General features: G+C 44.9%; 1 protein-coding gene across 1 annotated transcript in view; it reads left to right on the top strand.

Moving 5' to 3' along the window:
- The window catches only part of LOC144819164 (uncharacterized), a 219,819-nt gene that overhangs the window by 180,981 nt on the left and 17,779 nt on the right, over positions 1 to 21,059 (top strand). The window contains exon 5 of the mRNA XM_078677136.1: positions 236 to 452. Within this exon, the coding sequence (XP_078533262.1) occupies positions 236 to 452 (217 nt within the window). The remainder of the gene's footprint in view (positions 1 to 235; positions 453 to 21,059) is intronic.

Below are 21,059 nucleotides of genomic sequence, written 5' to 3'. Positions count from 1 at the left end.
CTGTGAACCTGCACTGATACCCTGCATTGATGGCCTGCAACAATAGCCTGCACTGACTTCCACTGCTAACCTGCACTGATAGTCTGCACTAATAAAAGTCACTGCTAACCTGCACTGATGACCTACACTGATCGTCTTCACTGACAGTCTCACAGTTAACGTGCACTGTGCATACATTTGTGTCAAACACTGTAGGTTTGGTGCAGAAATGGTCTCATGAATTTATCTTTTCCAGGGATTCAAACAAGACCAACATTCTCATCAATCGTGTCCAAGGAAAGGAAAGTCTATACAAGGGGCAGTTCAACTTGGTCGCGCCTGATGGGTCTGTGATCCCAACCAAGTCTGGAGACAACTCCCTGTACCAAGCTCTGGCAATGGCCAAAGGGGTCCAGCCGAACCAGGATGTCTCAAAGGAGGCGGCGGATTTCAAGCAGAAGGTGTATAAGGAGGTAAGTTAACATTAAATATAGTTAAAAGGAGAGATGACACTTTGCAGGCTGGGATGACATTTTATGGGGCCCTGGGCACAAGTGAATGCAGAGCACGACATTTCGCATCAATCCTGTCACTGCTTCTGGCGTCATTGTGTGAGTGACTCTTTCACGATGCTTCCCCATTCTAAACAATGCTCCCCCTGTCTCACCTACTCGAGGAGACGGCGTGAGGGTTCTGGACAAAGCTCAAAACATTTGAAAGTGATTTGACACATATTCTGAAGAGGGAGCGTTGTGATATTGGATCCTGCCTTTTAATTGTCCCCACACCAGTGGTCCATGTGGGTTGGAATTATCACCACATGATAATAAGTCTAATTAAAGACAGTGAAGCCTTGAAAAAGTTGCATGTGTATATAAACTGAGGCAACAAAACGCGTGTTGGCTGTCGATCTGGCTTACAAAACTGCATATGAAGATTCCACTAACAAGTATAAAAGAATGAAGACACTAATATGATCTGTTTAAATATGTGTGCTGACTTACTATTGCTAATGCTGTAATTTTTTATGGAAAATGGAATTTTACGTGTGCTAGGGAGTTGAACCTCCCCTCCGAGTGGCAGTATGTGCGGGTGCCAGTGACAGAAGGCCCTCGCCTCACTTCCTCATATTCATTCCTGCATGTGTCCTGTCATTCATTCTGATCTACATGTGTGAGGGAGCCTTGGGTGCTTTACTCAGAGCCACATCTCTTCTCACCTGACATAGCCCATAGTCCAGGTGAGCCTTGGGAGCCACATTCAGAGCCACATCCCTTCTACTCACCACAGGCTCACTCCTTTTGATCTAACTCTCCATTGACACGTGGGAAACCCCTTCTATAATTGTGTGAGTGAGCTTTGGAAGCCTCAGTCAGAACCCATTCTATTCTACTTACACCTGGCTCACTCTTTCAGGTGTAAGTGTGTGAGTGAGTCTCTCTCATCTTCAGTCGAACAGTTTGTGGGTGGCCTTTAGGCCAAGCCGTATCGATCCACTACTCTGCCGATGGACGGAATTCATTTTCAGGTCTCTCCTCGGTGCCACTCCAAGTACCCTCGCACTGATCTACCCCAGGTCTGCAACTTGTGTTTATCACCGGAGGACAAGGAAGGAGACTGCAAGGCCTGTCGTTTGTTCAAGTTGAAAAAGACTCCTCCCGATCATTGGGCTCGATGATGAAAAATGTAGTACCAAGGCACTCAACAGACTCCGGATATCGTCAGAGAAGAATCTGAACAGGAAGAGGCGGACGCTGCAGAAGAAGAGGAGGCCTTTTCAGTCCGAGAACCAGATTCTATGTACGGGAATGGGTTTGAGTTGAGAGAACAGGAAGCAGTGGCGCTCAAAGCGGTGTGACCTCTTAGTTGTGGAGTTCATGCGGTAGGCACGCGGTGCAAAACAGGACAGGGGAACACAAACCCAAAGGAAAACAAAACCCTGTGTAGGTTCAGGGCGGCCTGGACCAAAATAGAAGAGGAACGGATCCTGTGCACACGCAAGAGAGATTGGCTGTCCTGATGTCAGGACGCAATGATACATACGAGTAGGAAAGTATGTCAAAGTACAAAATTCAAGCACAAATGTTCATGTACGTGTAGAAGTCTTTTATAGAACAATTGTTGGTCAGTACAGTAGATAATAGCCAGCCGACACGTGTTTCGTCACACCGTGAAGGAGATGTGACTCATCAGGGCTAGGGAGGGCACAAAATGAAACAACAAATAGGGGAAAATAAAAACAAAATCAAAACGGGGGAAAATAACCTCCTGTTACGTAAACAATTGCATAGTGGATGTGAAAGAAAACCAGAAAAATAGGCTAAGTGACAAGTGGATACCCTATGGTGCAAAAGGCATAATAAAGGATGACAATTGCAAAGGAAGAAGTAGCGCCCAAAACATGTGCGTGAAAGTGCACCAAGTAATAATCTAAAATAGCAAATGCTGGTAAAATGGTCTTGGAATGGGAAGACTTAGAGTCACAGGTAACGATGCTGAGCCGCCTAAGAGAGGACAAAGACAGTCCAAAGTATCGACACACATGTAACCACAGGTGTACTAGACATTGTATAATAAAATAACCATCAGATTCCGACCTTGAGATCGAGTTGGAGTCAGAAGACATTATCGCAGGATAGGGTGTCATGAGTACCAAAATCCCTGTACCCCATAAACTATCATTTACTAAATATAAGGCTTCAGCACCACCTCTGTCTCTGGGCCTTGGTCGGCACCGAGATGACGTTTCTGATGAACGACCCTCAGGCCGGGCATTGAAACAAGTGGTCAAGCCTTGAGGCTCAGGATCGAGCTGGGACAGATTGTTTTCGGATTCAAAAAAAATTTCTCCAAAAGACAAATCTGGTTCAGAGCACAAATCCCTCAGTTCGAAACAAAAGTCAGGTTCCGAGCAGAAACCTTCCACTTCCAAAGACAAGAAAGACAAGTCTGGTTCGCCACCAAAACCTCTGATGCCGATATCAAAAGATGATATTTCAGATCCCCAGAACCAATCTTAGACATTACGAAGGAAAAACTGTATCCAAAGCAGAAACAGCTCAACATCAGTCCTGTCTCTGCTTCTCTTCAGCAGCATATTTGCCTCGTCCTACATACACCTGCCTACTTCTCCACTACCACCCCTCTATCAGCCCTTTACTCCTGGGCCAAGCCCTTCCCACTAACTATGGTGTATAGAAGCTCTCCCAATGTGCCCTGAAGTGTATTATCCTGGGGAATTAACCTTTCTGACACCGTTTAACATTCATATCCCTCTTTAATTGTACAAACATATATACTTGGTATTGGTTTTCTGCACTGTATGTCAGTATGTCACTAGTATGGGCTTCCAGCGCGGTTAGTTATGTGAAATTCAGGGGTCTATTTGGAGTATTTATCGCAGACTGCATTTAATTGGGTTTCCAGATTTGTGTATATGGCATTCCATACCACATAATTCGACAACGAATCACATATTTCAAATCAACAACACAATTACTCAACACACCACATACAGCTGAAGCTCATCACAGAACTCCACATCATGCCACAAAATTCAACAGCACCCAACATAATTACACTTTACAACATAACACTCCACAACACAAAATGTATTTCTGCATAATTAGACTCCATGACACACAGTTTCACTCCACATAATGGAAGTACACTCAATACCACATAACTACTATCCACATATTTCCACTGCACACCATGCCACATAATTCCAATTCACAAATACACTCCACACTACACACACGATTCGACAAATAACAATTCCAATCAAGCCCACATAATTCCACTCCACACAAATATACTCACTCCAATCCAAAACACATAGGAAAACGCATTGTCATTACAATGCCAATACCTATAATTCTAGCAATTGCAAGACCAATTTGCATTGCAAATGCTTCTTTAGGATTGCAGATGCTTGCATAGCACAGATAAAGGGATACAAGTCAAAGATGCACAAAGGAAGTCCTTCCTAAAGCCGATCAGTCACATCCTGTTCTGTCCAGATCCGTTCTACAAGAGAGTCTGCAGCCTTGAGGGCACAGTGGGGTGGGAGCCTCGGTTGTAGATATGTTTGCCGCAGCTACCTGGGCAAATCCTTCTAGATCTGTCAATCGTTAAAGCTTGAACTCAGTGCAAGGCAATGAGGTTATGTTTGGTACAAAGGTATTCAAGTATAAATAGGTGTCTTTGAAGGACTCTTCATTTTCATGACTGTACAGATATATGAAGTTCTTTCTAAAGCTGGATTTTCTTGGGACTGCAGGACAAACTCAGTATGAAGTAATAGAAGGTCCTGGCATTTTAATCCTGCACAAAAATCCAAGTGTTCAGCCTTTTTTTCACACAGCAACATTGCTTACTGTGCGGACCTCGAGAGGGAGCTTATTCCAAGATGCTGGTCCTAGGTGGGTAAGTGACCTACCTCCCGCTCTAACTCGCCAAACTCTGGGAGTCACTGCTAGCAAATTATTGGCAGACCTCAGGTTTGTTGACGGGCCGTAGAAACTGAACCTTGTTCTAAGGTAGACAGCACTGGTCCGGTAAAGTGACTCGTGAACTAGTACTAGTGCCTTGAACCAGATTCTTTCCTGATAGGAATCCTGGGAAGAGCGCTCAGATGAGGAGACATACGCGCTCACACTGGAAGATCCAGAAGAAAATGGGCTGCCACATTTTGGACCACCTGAAGCCTATCCAACAGGTGTTCCGTTGGGTGGAAATAGAGTGCGTCACCATAGTCCAGGTTATCAGGGCTGCTTTTTTGCAGTGATGGAAAAGTAATGTAGCAACTTTTCTAAGGACTGCAGTAAATCAAAGAAGGTGTCTACCAATGACTTAATCTGTAGCGTAAAGGACAGATATAATCACATTTGAACCCTAAGGGGCATATTATCAAGGGGGTTTATCTCCGCTTTTTTGGCTTTAAAAGCCAAGAAAGCGGAGATAAAATTATCTCCCTATTACCTAGCTGTCGCTAACACCAGTTTGCGACAGCTAGTAGGAGATAGCGACCATCTTGGGCCCCACTTTGCATGTCAGTGATATTTATCACTAATGACATGCAAAGTGGGCGTGCCAAGATGTTAGCGACTGGAATCAGTCGCTAACATCGCTATCTCCTATTACCAACTTTTGGAGATATTCGCGCTAAGCGCGAATATCTCCAAAAGCTAACACCTGCCCTGAGCAGTTCTTAGCCATGTTATCCAATGGGAGGTGGATAACATGGCTAAGAGCATTAGCTCGCTAATGCATGAATATCGCTGACTTTTCAGCGATATTCATGCATTGCGGCCGTTTTTTATCGCATTTGCGATAAACCTTGGTGGTTTATCTGCGATAAAAATCGCCGCAGCTCAGCGGTAACATTTTGTCTCTAACCAAGCAATAGCGATAATTATCGCTATTGCTTGGTAATATGCCCCTAAGTTCTTAACTATGCTTCTTTGGGGTACTGGGGGGAGACATCTCAGGCCAGAAAGTCTGCCAGGTTTCTGGAGACAAGTATTGTCAAAGAAAACAATTTCTGTTTTGTCCGCATGGCACTTGAGCTGGTGAACGGCCAGCCAATGGAAGTCTGCAATCGGGCAGGTTTTTATCAGCATCTCTGAAATCTCTTCTCCTTTCCCACATGAGAACAAAAGCTGAGTATTGTCAGCGTAGACTATACCTTAAGCACCAGGGCATCTGCTATCTCTGTAAGAGCAGTGAGAAATGTAATAAATATAGTTTGGCTCAAGGCCGATTCCTGGGGAACTCCCACTGGCAGCTCATGCACTTTCAAGGAGAAGGGCGGAATCCAGACCACAAAGGAGGTGAGCCAGCCAAGACTAGACTCGCTATACCAATGGACTCAAGGCGCACCTGAAGCCTGGAGCACCAGACCGTATCAAAGGCTGCTGATAGGTCTAACATGATCAGCACCGCCTCCCCCCGTCCAAAACACCCCCGGCATCTAAAATGCCTTTAATGTATTCTGTTACTTCCGTAAGTGCTGTCTCAGGACTAATGTGGGGTCAGAAATGTATCATACAAGAGGAAACTGAAATAGAACATCAAAGAAAACTACGAAAATAATCTGAAACCAAAAGAAAGCTGTAAAGCCTCAAACTTGTGTTGCAGCATAGCTGGGGTGACCTTTGTGCAATGTGCATCTGCTGAATTCCCTAAAAATGTTTGTAAATGCTGCTAAGGAATGAATGAAACGGGATTTATCCAGCGCGACATTGCCCGTAGGCGTCAAGGCGCTAACGATGGTATAGGCTGTGAGGTAGGGGAAAGGGATTACAGATAAGTCTCCCTCAGAGAGTGAGCCGACTGATCTTTAATATCCGCTGGAAGAGTATTCCAGATCTTGGGGAGAAGGGAGTGGAAAGACCTCCCGCCCCATCTGGCTTTGTAGATTCTGGGGATCACAAGAAGATTTTTGTTGGCAGATCGAAGGACCCTACCAGGGGTATAGGGTGTTAGCAAGGATTTGAGATCTTTCGATCCACCGGCATACAAGGCACGGTGAGTAAGACAGAGAACCTGTAACTCTATCCTAGCCTGCATAGGGAGCCAATGAAGAGCCCTCCTGATGGAGGTTGCTGATGAAAGTCTGGGGGCGTCACCGACAAACCGAGCAGCTGCATTTTGTACCACTTGCAGGCGTTGTACTTGCTGTTTATTGATACCCAAGTACAGTGCATTACAATAATCTAACCTGGAGGAGATTAGGGCTACTGTAACAGTTTTCCGGGCCTCTGGGGAAAGATAATGCACCAACTTCCTCAGGGTTCTAAGAGCTCCACAACAAGTGGAGATCGTTCTGCTGACCTGTTTGTCAAAAGAGAGTTTATTATCTAAAATGACACCCAGATTTCGAGCGGACTGGGAGGGCTTAGGACAGACTCCAAGAACAGGAGGCCACCAGTCCAATGACCATATCTCCTCCTTGCCTCCGAAGATCAGCACCTCGGTTTTTCCCCATTTAATGTGAGGCAATTCCTCACCATCCAGCCAGCAAGTGCTTCGATGCAGTTTCTGAAATTCCAGGCTGTGATGTCGGCAGAGTGTGAGAGGGAGACCATGATCCTGGTATCATTGGCATAGGGTAGAACTTCCAGCCCAAAAGATCTTACGAGTCTGGCAAGCGGTGTTACATAAATGTTAAAGAGTGTGGGGCTCAGGGATGACCCCTGAGGAACCCCACACTGCACCGGTTTTGCTGGCGAGACAAAGTCGCCCAACTTGACCCTTTGAACACGGTCATCCAAAAAAGATTTCAATAGGCTGATCGCCGGCCCATTCACTCCTATCTCCTTGAGGCTTTTAACTAAGATGGAGGGAGATAGGGTGCCGAATGCGGCTGTAAGGTCGAGCAGGACCAGAAGGGTAGTCTGGCCACTGTTGACCTTAGCACGGATGTTATTGGTGACAACTGTGAAAGCGGACTCGGTGCTATGAGCCCTGCGGAAACCGTGTTGGGAGGGGTCAAGAAGGCTGGCGTTCTCCAAAAAGGCACTCAAATGGATGTTAAGATGGGCTTCTAACATTTTTGCAGAGGCAGGAAGCAAGGAGATAGGCCGAACGTTTTTTAGGACACCGGGGTCCAATGAGGCTTTTTTAAGAAGAGGCTTTACTATGGCCATTTTCCAGGACCTGGGAAAGGCACCTTCCAGAATTGAAAGATTGATTACTTCAAGGAAGGCAGGAAGAAGAACATCTCTGCATTCCTTAAAAGTCTTAAGGGGGCAAGGGTCCTGGGGAGAGCCTGACTTCAGCCTGTCTAGGTGCAGATTAAGTTGTTCTAGCGTAAGCTGAGGGAAGTTGTTGAGAGTGCAATGAGATAATTCAGGTAAAATTGCCTTATGATGCACTCTCAGCTGCCACATGTTCTGCAGGTATTTGGTATGGAGAACCGGGCCTTATGGGCCGGGCGGCGCAGGGCGCGCCTAATATCTACGGGTACAACCTGCCTTTTCAGACAGAGACACGAGACACTCTGTTAGGCGTAGAAAATCATATTTATTAGCTGCAGCCAAGCACAGTTGTCCAAGAAGTTACGGAAAGTAGAATCTTAGGAGACTGCCACTTAACTTCGTGGCTCACAATCTCTTATAGTACACATATTTACAATGCCCACTCCCAAAACATACAAAACTAACAAATAGGAATAGTTCGAAAACAAGCTATCGAGTATCCAAAACACACCCTTATTTCAGACCCCATGTGCTCTCCTCCCCTCAAGTTAATCAACAATAGTGCCCGTAATTCAATTTGCAGGTGGTATAACATGTTCGTATGCTTCAAAAGATAGTTTATGTAACAAGAGAATACACGAAGGGAATAGCGAAGGCCAGTCAAATAAGATAAAGTAAGAAAGAATGGTGGGACCCAAACAGTGGAGTAAGACAAGGATTAATCAGTCTAGACATGGATTTAACAAACTCGGCCAGACCCTGACATCGGTTTCGTAAACAAGGACAAGGGATTACTTTTTAACAGAAGAGACACATAGCAGCTGAAAAAGCAAAAACACTGCGTTCGCCGTGCTGCCTGAGTGAGGCAACACAAAATGGCGGCTGGACACAAAATGGCGGCTAGATACGAAGCAGAGTCGAAAACCACGGAACCTCAGACCCTCCTTTTGCCATACTTAGGCAAAGCACAAAGGACTCATGTTAGTCTGAGTCGATGTCAATGGTCATGAGGTCATTGAGTTCTTGCTGCAACATCATTCTAATATTCTCTGTTTTCTGTGACACCGGCTTTGGAACGCATAAAGTGGCACAAAGTCCACAGATGGCTGGGCCACACTGTAAACAGAGGCAACAAGAAAAGATGATCGCTAGAATCGCCCCAAGGAAAGTTAATACTTTCCATCCCCATGTGGACAGTAGTCCCCCAAACCATCCCATCACAGACCAATCTCCGGTGTCCTGATGAATAGACTTGTAAATCACATGTAGCTTAGAAATGGCTTGGTATACTGTAGGGGCATTATCGGGAACGTAAACACAGCAACTAGACCCAATTAATTTACAGACTCCTCCTCTATCTACAAGGACAATATCTAAAACCATTCGGTTTTGTAAAGTCATAAGACGGTCCGCCAGAAGTTCAGCTGTCAGATTATTCAATGCTCCAGACGTCACATTTATGGTAGCATCGACCACACTAGACGTCTAATGTTTCTGCTATTGACTATTGGACCCAAAAGGGAAGAAACCCTTTCAGAAAATGTCCTCCCTCTTGTCCAGCTGTTTCTTCAGAATCAATAACCCCTCTACCATATCTCTTTCTATGATGATCTGCAGGAGCAGCATATGTCGGAGGAAGAAGGAAAGCTATATAACATGTTCCCGAGAAATAGGTGGGAAGCCATGTGTAGGCTCTATCGTGGCAGATAAAATATGTACCTTGAGATGGTACTAACGGTGAAGAAACCAAGGGTGTATAAACATATGTACGGGAACAATTACTCTTTTCCTGTTTGATCTTAGTGTTCTGGCCATTAATTTGCAAACACAAATTACCTTTATGAGGTATAGTCCAAATCGGTGAAGATCTTCTCTGTTTAACCTTATCAGTGAGGCTAGTAATATAACGAGTCACATTCCAACCATCATATGCTCGTTTTTCATCGATGGGAATCTTACCAATGTCAGCAATTTTTGCCATAGTCACTATTCCCTTTATCAAAGGAATGTGACTAAAATCTACTCCACCATTATATGACCCAGCAGGAGGATATCGGAGTTGATTCTGGTATGCATTAGAAAACATAGTCAGATAACATTCATATGAAAACGGGAGAACTAAGTACGGCATCCCTCTCTCTGTATTATGGGCCTGGGACAGACTAATTTGCATATAGCCAGGTTCTGAGCTGGGATGGGGCAGTGAGCTAAATAACGGTGATGGATCAAGCCCTGATCTTTGGACTGGGTAAGAGTGGTCTGCTTAATTCAGACACTCTGTTCATCACCACCCCCTTTTCTGAATCGTTATGGGGCATGAGCCCACAAACTCAACAGTCAGTAGTATTAACTACCAGTTGATGCTGATGCAACAACTGGATGAACGAGTTGTTGAGATATTCTGTTCTCCTGATTTGCTCATGGTCTGGAAGTGCATAGAATTTGTGCGGAGAAATAGTAGTAGAAGAAAGCAAAGAAACAGAAGTAGGAGTGGGTGTTGGCTGCATAATGTGGATAATCCATCCTGCACAAGCTAATAAGCTACATAAACATACTAGAATGCATAATGCTACACCACAACGACTAAACAATAATTTCTTATAATGGTTTCTTTTAATCATCTTAATATCACCCCCTTCCACTTCATTATCCATTTCTCTAAAGGCGTTGCTCACGATAATCTTCCTTGATCACTTGGCTGTGATTATTAGCCGTCCTATGACACTTCAAGTCCTGTTGAGCTAGTCACTATTCAGGTCACAGCCTAAGACTCCTCCCGTGACCCTGCAACTTGATGGATAGTGGAAAAGGAATGTCTTTTAATAAAAACAAAATTACAAAACACAAAGTTTAATTGTCCTTGGTCAACCTCGGTCTTAGGTTGTACCGTGTCTTGCATTGTTTGATCTCGAAACAGAGTCTCTGGATTGACGTGTTCAGTCGCAAATGCAGTGGTACAGCTTCCTGCAACACGTCGTCGGCTTCTTTTTCAGAACTTGTCCAGTCCAGGCGTGCACTACTGAATGGTACAAATCTGGGTACTTTCTCACTTTCGTCGTCACCCATGCCTTCTCGGACCCACTGGTCATAAGGTAAAGGCAAGGGTACCTTTTTACAGTGCACGCCTTGGATCCAGTTCTTTTTCCCCACAACTTTCACGGCTGTACGTGTCGTCAAAAGAACTTGTCTCGGCGGCCCCCAGCGAGGTTCCAGATTCCTTTTCCTCTGGAAATTCTTCAAGCACACAAAGTCTCCAGGTTAGATGGAATGACGTGGATCTGAGGAAGCTTCCGGCAAAGCGTTTTGGACCTGTTGATGAATAACACATAATTTAGTGGTGAAGTCATGCAGGTAATCAACCAACAATGGCTGGGCTTCCAAAAACAATCTCATATGGACTAAGTCCTAAACGAGAATGGACCGTCGTTCTTGTTGAGAGAAGTGCCAAAGGCAAGGCATCAGGCCAGGAAAGACCTGTGCTGGCCTGAATCTTTGCTAATTTTAGCTTGAGGGAGCCATTATAACATTCTACCAACCCGCTGACTGAGGGTGGTTTGCCGCATGGAATTTCTGTCTAATACCAAAACCCACACACACCTTCTGCATAATTTGGCCTACAAATTCACTCCCATTGTCACTCCAGACAATGCGCAACAAACCAAACCTCGGGAAGAATTCCTTCAAGAGGACTTTGGCAGTGGACAAAGCAGTATTGTCCTTTAGGGGGTAGGCCTCTATCCATCTGGAAAAGGCACAAACCACCACCAGAACATACTTGAGATTGTTGGAACGTTCCATGTGAATGTAATCTATTTGCAATACCTCAAAAGGGTACGTAGGGGGAGCAAAATGACCTGCCGGAGTTGGTGTTCCCTTTCCTGGATTGTGCATCAAACAGACAATACAATGCTTCAACACATTTTCTGCACATTTGGGAATACCTTCATTCTTCCATACTGGAGCCAGAGGTTTACATATACCCCTTGCATTAATATGAGCTGGACCATGCGCCATAGTAACTACAGGTAGTACATACGCATCTGGTAGCAACCATCTGAATCTGAAATGCAGTTCAGGAAACTCCTTAAGACCCACCTGTATAATAACTAATCCTTCTGGCTAGCTCGCTATCTGCATCTTTCTCTTTCCGCAGCGCGGGGACACGCCGAGATGGCGTCACCAGGCGCTTTATAAACCCCCTTTATATTATATTATATTATAACCATCTCTGATGCTCTGACAATTCCGTCCAATATCCCGTCGTGTCCAACATTTCCGTACTCTCTCTCCACGTACTCAATTCTTTCTCAGTTGCTTCCTTCTGGATCATTTTCATACTTTCTACTGTGTCTTCACACATGCCTCCTTCTGCGACCCATCTTGCAGGGCCCGCAACATACATACGACTCTTAACATATTTCGCTGTTTCTTTCGCTACCTCATCTGCAAAAGCATTCCCACGACCCATATCATGGGGGATCCTTTTATGCGCACTGCACTTCACGATCGCTACTTGAGCAGGCAAAGCAAGTGATTCAAGAAGGTCAGTTACCAACTGACCATGCTGTATTTTAGTGCCGTGGAAAGTAAAGAATCCTCTTTCCTTCCACAAACGACCGAAACTATGAGCAACACCAAAGGTGTATTGGCTATCTGTATAAACAGTCACTCTTTTCCCTTTCGCCAACACACATGCTCTCGTTAATGCAATTAACTCTGCAGCATGCGCTGAATTCGGTGTAATGCGTGCAGTTTCTACTACTGTATGCAAAGTAGTAACAGCATAGGATGCTGTCGTCTCGCCATTAGGAAGCTTAAAACAAGACCCATCTACCCACAGGATTCCATCCGGATTCACAGTGGTGTGTCTTTTAAATCAATTCGGCCTTTAGTTTCTTCTTCTGTACGAAGAAAACAATCCTGTTGGTCTTGTACATTTTTGTCATCTAGAACAGGTAACAATCTTGCTGGATTTAGAACATTACATCGCTTGATATGTATGTGACTAGCTAAAAGTGTCAACTCATATCCTGACAACCGGGCACTCGTTAAATGTTGCGTCTTTGTTCTGTTCAAAAGGGTATCTACTGCATGTGGCACCATAACATTAAGAGTGTGATCTAACACCAGTCCAGCAGATTGACGAATGGGAATCGCCGCTGCTGCTGTTGCTCTGAGACAACTAGGTAATGCCTTGGCTACTGGATCCAAGGTAGCCGAAAAATAGGCACTTGGCCTTTGTTTGTTTCCAAATTTTTGTGTCAAGACTGACAATGCACAACCTTCTCTTTCATGAACATAGAGTGTGAAAGGCTTACTATAATCTGGAGTACCCAACACAGGAGCAGAACACAAAGCAGTGCGTAAATCAGAAAAACTCTTCTGACATTCATCAATCCCAGGAATAGGTTGGGGTGTATCTTTCAGAGTAAGTGCCAACAAAGGTTTAGCCAACAAGGAAAAATTCGGGATCCACTGTCTACAATAAGAGGTAATGCCTAGAAAAGCACGCACCTCTCTTTGTGTAGATGGTACAGTCATGCATGCAATTGCATGAATATGTTCTGGGGTCAATCGCCTTCCCTTCTTCGACAAGAGATGACCTAAATAGGTAACCTCTTGGCGGCAATATTGTAACTTAGAAGGCGACACTTTATGGTGTAAATCAGACAAATGTTCAAGAAGTGACACAGTCGAATTTTTACAAACATCTTCTGAATCGGCAGCCACTAACAAATCATCCACATAATGGATGAGAGTAGCACCAGGGGGCAAAGAAAAAGCGTCAAGCTGGGATTTCAAAGCCTGACTATAAATGGAGGGACTCTCACAATGGCCTTGAGGTGCACGTTTAAATCGAAAACTTCGGCCTCCGAGAGAGAAGCCAAAGAGATCCCTACTTTCCTCAGCAATAGGAATGCTAAAGAAAGCATTTTTGAGATCAATAACCGAAAACCAAGCTGCCGAAACAGGAATCATAGTGAGCAAAGCAGTAATATCCGGGACAACAGGAAACTGAGGAACAACAATTTTGTTGACCTCTCGGAGATCGATCACAAAACGATACACAGGTGGCTGAGAAGGATCAGTACGTTTAAGAACAGGCAGAACGGGACTATTGCAAACATTTCCTCTCGTCTCCTCAACAACACCCTTCTGAACTAAATCGTAAACAATGGCCAACAGAGCTTTTTCGCCATCGTTAGAGATCTTATATTGAGGAATGCGAGGCAACTGAACATCAGGCTTAACAGTAATCACATAAGGTGGAATTTGGACCAAACCAACATCATTCGGATCCGTAGCCCAAAGTGTAGCAGGAAGTGAACGCAATTCAAGTGGCAGTTGATCTTTAGATAAATACATCGGAGAAGTAAATTTATCACCCAAATTAAGATGTACACCAGAGGGGGAACAATACAATGTGGCATGCAGGCGTTTCAATAAATCTAAACCCAATAAATTCTCTCCGCAACCAGTCGTCAAAAGAAGCGGAGCTTCTAAATCATAAGGACCAATGGAAATAGGCAAGGGACAGGAAACAGGGTTACTAACTGGGGCGCCAGAGAATCCTACGGAAACATTCGTTAAGCCAGACAAAGGTGCCCCAGGGAGTTTGGAATGCATGATAGAACTTCTCATTGCACCAGTATCCAAAAGAAATGGCTCTGAAACACCCAATGCAACAACATCAATATAAGGTCCATTCTGATCCACTGGAACTGATACAACTCCCTTGCTTTGTCTATGGCTGTCCTAGCTAGTGTGAAAATCAGGACTCTCATTTACTACACAATAATCATCATTATAATATTGCGCAGACTGAGAATTCTGTTGATCAAAATAATTCATAGTATTCTGCGGGGGTAAGGAACGCTGTCCTTGAGGTAACGCACCTCGCCCTCTACCCCTAGGTACTGACTGAAAACCACCACGGCCTCGTGGCACTGATTGTCCACCAGTGCGTTGTAGTAAAACCGGACAATTAGCCTTAAAATGACCTTCCTCTTTACAATAGGCGCTTTGATTAGAACCCAACAAAGGTCGCGGAACAAAAGGTGTAGGTTGCTGTAACAATCTTTGAAACTGTGGAGGCTGTTGCGATTGGCGCTGACCAGAACGAGGCGGATAAGCCTGTTGCAAAAGAATCTTCTTTTTTAATTCTTTAGTCTTTTTCTCCACTTTATCCTTTTCTTCCTTATCCCTATTCTCATAATACTGAGCAGTAGCTAATATCTGGGCAGTCGATGAAACGGCCCATGAACTCTCTGATTGTTTCAATTTGTGCGATAATTCTGGAAGTAGATTAAATACAAATTTATCCACGAACAATCGCTGTCCACCTTCAGTACTCATATCTTGACCACTATGGTCGATGAAAGTTTCTTCGAAACGAGTGAAGAAATCGGAGACACTTTCATCCGTCTTTTGTTTACATGTCGCTAACTTATCCCAATTAACGCGTACAGCAGGCATCATCGTTTTCATGAGAGCTATTATTTTACCAGGCAATTCTGTTATCAAATCCTCGGATTTAGCACCACCTATTTATCCTGCATCTGCGGCCATTATAGCAGCCCAATTACTACCTAAAGCTTGATCGTGGTCTTCCCTACGAATCTTAGCCCATAATGCTTGTGGGACTACATTTCCCATCAGCAAATCAATATCTGCCAAATTCATGATACACGCATCAACAGTCTGGGACAACTCTTTATAATACCCAGCAGGATTCTTACGCGGGTCCGGTAAAGACTGTTTAAGCGCCAACACTTCCGATCTTTTCCATGGATCATGTACCCATATACGCTGAAAATGACCTGGAATAGGCGGATTAGCCCCTACTTGTGGAACTGCATCTCCCCATATTGGAGGAACTTCTCGCATAGGATATTGTGTCATTTTGCGCCGAACCGCAGGATCAGGTTCAAGAGAAGCTTGAGAGAAAAAGGAAGATCGGAAAGTAACAAGTGTTTGGACAGCATGCTCTACATAAGAACCCACAATAAGTCCTTTATCAAGTTGGTCCTGTATCTTGAACAAACCCTGAGGAGGTAAATCCAAATCAATATCTCCCTATCCTTCGATAAGAGTATTACACATAACATTAAAAACATACCTCTGCGTGGGTGCATTCCACTGAAGAAAACTTTCTAAAATATCGCGCACACTATACTGTGGACCACTCATGATCCAATTACGAGCTAGAGAATCTAGCTTAATCTGCTTGTCAGAATCCGGAATCTGGCTGCGAGATTGCCTTCGAGACGAGGCAGGAAAAAAAAAGAAGAGGCCCAAGAAAAGGTGACAAGAGACCGGAAACAGTGTTAACTAATCATTGACGAGCTGTAGGGAAATCCGACACTTGAACAGGAGAAAATGTATTCTGTGCGGCAGGAGAAGAGCTCGTAGCAAAAGAAACTGAAGGTGAAGGGGACTGAGGCACAGAAGACTGGGGTATAGAAGTTGGTGGCAAAGGAGGTGGAGGTGGAATTACTGGAAGAGGCAATTGTGCAAGAACCGGAATAACTGGTTGAGCAACATTTTGTTGAACAACAGGTTGTAATGGGGGTACATTAGCACCCAATACATAGGGTGGAGGTAATCTCAACAAATGGGACATGAAAGGATCTTCGTCAAGACCCTTACTCTTTGGGGAAGTAGGCAACAGAGGGTAACATCTATCTATTGTCATACGATGCTGTCTTTCTGAAACTTCAATCATCTGATCAGTTTCATAATTTTTAAACTGCCGAGCAGCCTGTAAAATCGTCATATTTTCCTCCTTCTTATCTTTCTTTGCTTGTTTAATTTCTTTCTCTTTGGCTTCCTTACGCCATAGGCGGAAAGAGTCAAACATTGCCGGCCGGGCTTTCCTCTTAAACAAAATCGCTTCTAAATTATCTAATATGTCAGGCTCAAAGCTACCATTTTGAGGCCACTGTAGAACACCATCTTTTTTTGTGTATCGGATCCATGTTGCATTGAAAATAATAGGACCAAGACCATGTTTCGAATAGAGCTCGTAAGTGGGAGTTCCAACCGGAGGAATTGGACAAAAATCCTCTAGCAGGGAATCCCTAGTACAGTCAAAACAGCAGAACTTCCTAAACTTACTAAGCCCAGGCATTTCGTAACGAACTGGACTATTCACAAACTTCAAGGGGTTTAAGACAATATAGTCACAGCACAAACGGACTTACCCCTCGGCTTCGATAAGTGCACTAATTGAATGACAAAAACGAAACAAAAAGTGGGCGCTACCCAAAAATACCTAACTAAATGTTTTCTTACACCAACAGATGTCCGTCTAATGTCTCGCGATCCCAATCATCACCAGAGGGCCAAGGCAGGGCGACAGTCAGGGCAGCAGTCGTCAGCAGCCGTCGGAAAGGAGCTGCAAAAGACCTTCAGTCCACTTCGACATACAGGGGTCGCTCTCGTGGTTCGCGAATCCTCCAGAATTTTCTTGCGAAGCTCCTCACGTCCCTCGGGCTGAACTACTACCACTGAAGTCGCCCCGCATTGGGCGCCACTTGGAGAACCGGGCCTTATGGGCCGGGTGGCGCATGGCACGCCTAATATCTCCGGGTTCACCTGCCTTGTCAGACAGAGACACGAGACACTCTGTTAGGCGTAGAAAATCATATTTATTAGCTGCAGCCAAGCACTGTTGTCCAAGAAGTTACGGAAAGTAGATTCTTAGGAGACTGCCACTTAACTCCGTGGCTCACAATCTCTTATAGTACACATATTTACAATGTTCACTCCCAAAACATACAAAACTAACGAATAGGAATAGTTCGAAAACAAGCTATCGAGTATCCAAAACACACCCTCCTTTCAGACCCCATGTGCTCTCCTCCCCTCAGGTTAATCAACAATAGTGCCCGTAATTAAATTTTCAGGCGGTAGAACATGTTCGTATGCTTCAAAGGATAGTTTATGTAACAAAAGAATACACGAAGAGAATAGCGAAGGCCAGTCAAATAAGATAAAGTAAGAAAGAATGGTGGGACCCAAACAGTGGAGTAAGACAAGGATTAATCAGTCTAGACTTGGATTTAACAAACTCGGCAAGACCCTGACATCGGTTTCGTAAACAAGGACAAGGGATTACTTTTTAACAGAAGAGACACATAGCAGCTGAAAAAGCAAAAACACTGCGTTCGCCGTGCTGCCTGAGTGAGGCAACACAAAATGGCGTCTGGACACAAAATGGCGGCTAGATACGAAGCGGAGTCGAACACCACGGAACCTCAGGTGCAAGCAGCACTTTTATTACTTCTAGGGTAATGGTGCATCTCATATGACTGTATAAAGATAAATACATTATAAATTAGAAGACCCAACCGGGATTCATGCAAAACTAATTCCTACTGGAGTTTTCAGGCTTATTGGAAGAGCATCATTATCCCATAGGGTACTGTAAGTAACCGAGAATCAGTACTAACCAATTAAAAGCAACACAACTGCGGGAAGTACCATAGTGTGCATACATCGTGCGAATCGCCCCAGTGAGGTAACAACTTTACCCTCCCCATCATCTGGCAGATATTTGGTCATCATAGCATAGTCTTTTATTTTCCCTTTAAGTATTATTCTTTAATTTGTTCATTGTCAACACACTGGATCACTTTTATTCAGGCATAGATAAACCAACCACAGATATTGTAGCCCCGAAGAGGTAGGCTCATACTAGCAACAGATTGTCTTTACATTCCAGACATAAGGATATCAAGACAAGCACTATGGTCATGAATCAATCCCTCTGTGCTTGCTATGCCAGCAGGCCCCAACTTGCATTGTTTTATCAGCAATAACTTTCTGGTCCTCCATCCCAGAGGCCCTTACCACTAGGGCACGGCTTAACGCCTTGCCTCTAAGGGGTTCCCGAACACTGGATCCCTCCAACATCCTAATACACACCAAGGCATCTCAGGTAGGGCAGGAGAGTCCAGGACCACCAGCAGGTAAATCCCCCCTCCTGCCAGCCCAGAGCTCCCATTAAATGCTCGCCCTGTTCCCGGGTCAAACAGTCCAGGCAAAAAAGAACCCACTCCATTTTCTTGCTCGGGACACCGCCACAGGGCTAGGAGGTCATTGGAGCTCTCGCCCTCCCCCTCCCTCCACCTAAGGCTTGACCACCCGACCCCACTCCAATGGGCCCTAAATGGCTTGTCATAATCGGTTCAAGCCCTCTGCTAGACAGATTCGCTCTCTCTGGCAAATATAACTCCATATTGGTTATCTGGATTAGATTATGCTGGACCATGTGGAGTAAGGATCCAACCCCTGTGTTCATGCCCCTCACTCGGTTGCACTTGAATATTGTTGGTAGAAACCACGCTCCATATGACATCCACAAATTTATTTGACTAGCGCCCTGCCCATAGATGTCAATATTACAGGAACTGATAGGGACTCAACGAGGAGTGCCATGCAATATGCTAAGCAGGTAAAGCATTTAACAAACTGAGGGCCCCTGTGCCATTTTGTGGAGGGGCCTAGCTATTACAGGCCGATATGGCCGTGGCCTCAGGTATGATCGCTGTGCTGTTTACAACAGTTGCTAGTGACACCCACCTCAGCGTGCCCAACAACAACCGTGATTCGGGCCCTTGGGTTCTATGAAAACACAGGCGTCCACTAACGAGAAATGTACCCATGTGCTTGAAGGTCTGATAAATTCCCTCTTGCTAAATGTAAATTCAGGTTGCCTTACCCATACAAACCGGGAAAAGAGTGTATTGGCACCCCGATGTTCTACCAAGTGTACTACCGTGCTTGGTTCCGCAGCACGCCGTACCCTAGTCGATTTTCGATCCATCTTCTCGCAGTCATGCTGCTGCCATTATATCGCGCTGCACCTCCCTGCCATTGACATGAATAGAAAATTTAGAAAAAGATGTTCAGTGCCCCCCTGATTCCCATGCAGATCACATTGATATTCTATTCTGCGTGTTTGCCACCCTGAACCATATGCCTCCCCTCTTTGCCTGTTACCCACCGACTCAGGCCGGTTTGATGAAAAAGAGAGGCTACCCCACAGTCATAGCAGGTTGATAGCCCCATCTTATGGTGCTCCATCTAAGAAGTCTGAGCACACCAACAAAGGGGGGGCGAGGGGTGTGCGGGTCAGAAAGTCACAAGCATAGTTGTAAATTATGCCTCAGATCACTCACCATGTATATTTCTTTACTAAATATGCATTTTAATTCACACGGTCCTTAGCTCAGAGTACAAGGCACTAAAAAGTGGCAGGCCATGCTTATTTGAGAAGGTATGCTGCCTCAGGTAGAAGCGATCCCCGAGATTTGTCAAGATGTAGCCTGCACTGCTCCTCCCAGGTATGAGACCCTTAAGAATGACTTGGCGTAGGACTACGCTATGCTCGCATAGTTTGCACAACTACGCGCTACGCTAATTGCACATAGCACGGTGCAAAAAAGTGTAGCATAGCGTAGCATTGCGTAGCATTGCGTAGCGGGCATTTTTTGCTTGCTCGCGGTCCTCAAGGTCAAGTTGGCATCCGCGAGCAAGCAAAATAACATCCCGGCGAGACTTTTTCCTCATTTGCGATCAGCAATATCAAGTTGCCGATCGCGAGCATGGAAAATAAACCTCCCGGCAAGATTCTCAACGCGAGGAGGTCAGGTTTTTCATTGCGAGTGGTCGCATATGCTCACGACCGCTCGCGATGAGAAACTACAAGTCCGCGTTGAGAAACCTGCTGCTCGTGTACAAATCTACGCGAGCGGCAGAAAACCACCGCTTGAACTGTGCAAGATGCAGTTTGCACTGATTGCACAGTGCGGACAAGCATGTGGCACTATGCAATCAGTGCGAACAGCATTTTGCACAGTGCACTACGCAGTTCGCGTAGTTACGCCTAGCTTCCCTAGTGCGAAGTGCACTTTGCGTAGCTACGCGTAGCGCTACTACGGGAACTATACCCAGGATTACCCTTAAGCACCAATAAATAATACTACTTATGTTTTGCCACTTGCTGGAGGTGTTTACATTTTATTGTGAATGGAACACTGCTTACTATGTCAGATCCCTTTAATAATTGCGCCACGGGAAATCTGCCTTAGGAGAAAAGATTTGGCACCTGGGCCAAAACATGTGACTTTCATGCTACCCAATTAATTAAGAACATAATCTCACCGATTTGCAATTACCTTACAATGCTCTAAAGGCTTGTGACTGAGATTGTTGACCCTGATATCACTATCTGTCTGTGAGTCAAGGAGACGTGTGTTTTTTACCCCGGACACCAATCTAGATGATGCTGCTTCCCAAGCTCATTCCCTTTCACTGGTGACAATATTGCAGCCTCTGTAATTGTCAGACCGCGTTTAAAATTGACGAACA

The sequence above is a fragment of the Lissotriton helveticus genome, chromosome 2_1 (genome assembly GCF_964261635.1).
Source record: "Lissotriton helveticus chromosome 2_1, aLisHel1.1, whole genome shotgun sequence".
Lineage (NCBI taxonomy): Eukaryota > Metazoa > Chordata > Amphibia > Caudata > Salamandridae > Lissotriton > Lissotriton helveticus.
Note: the sequence above shows the minus strand (reverse complement) of the source record. Positions and strands in the feature narration are given on the sequence as shown.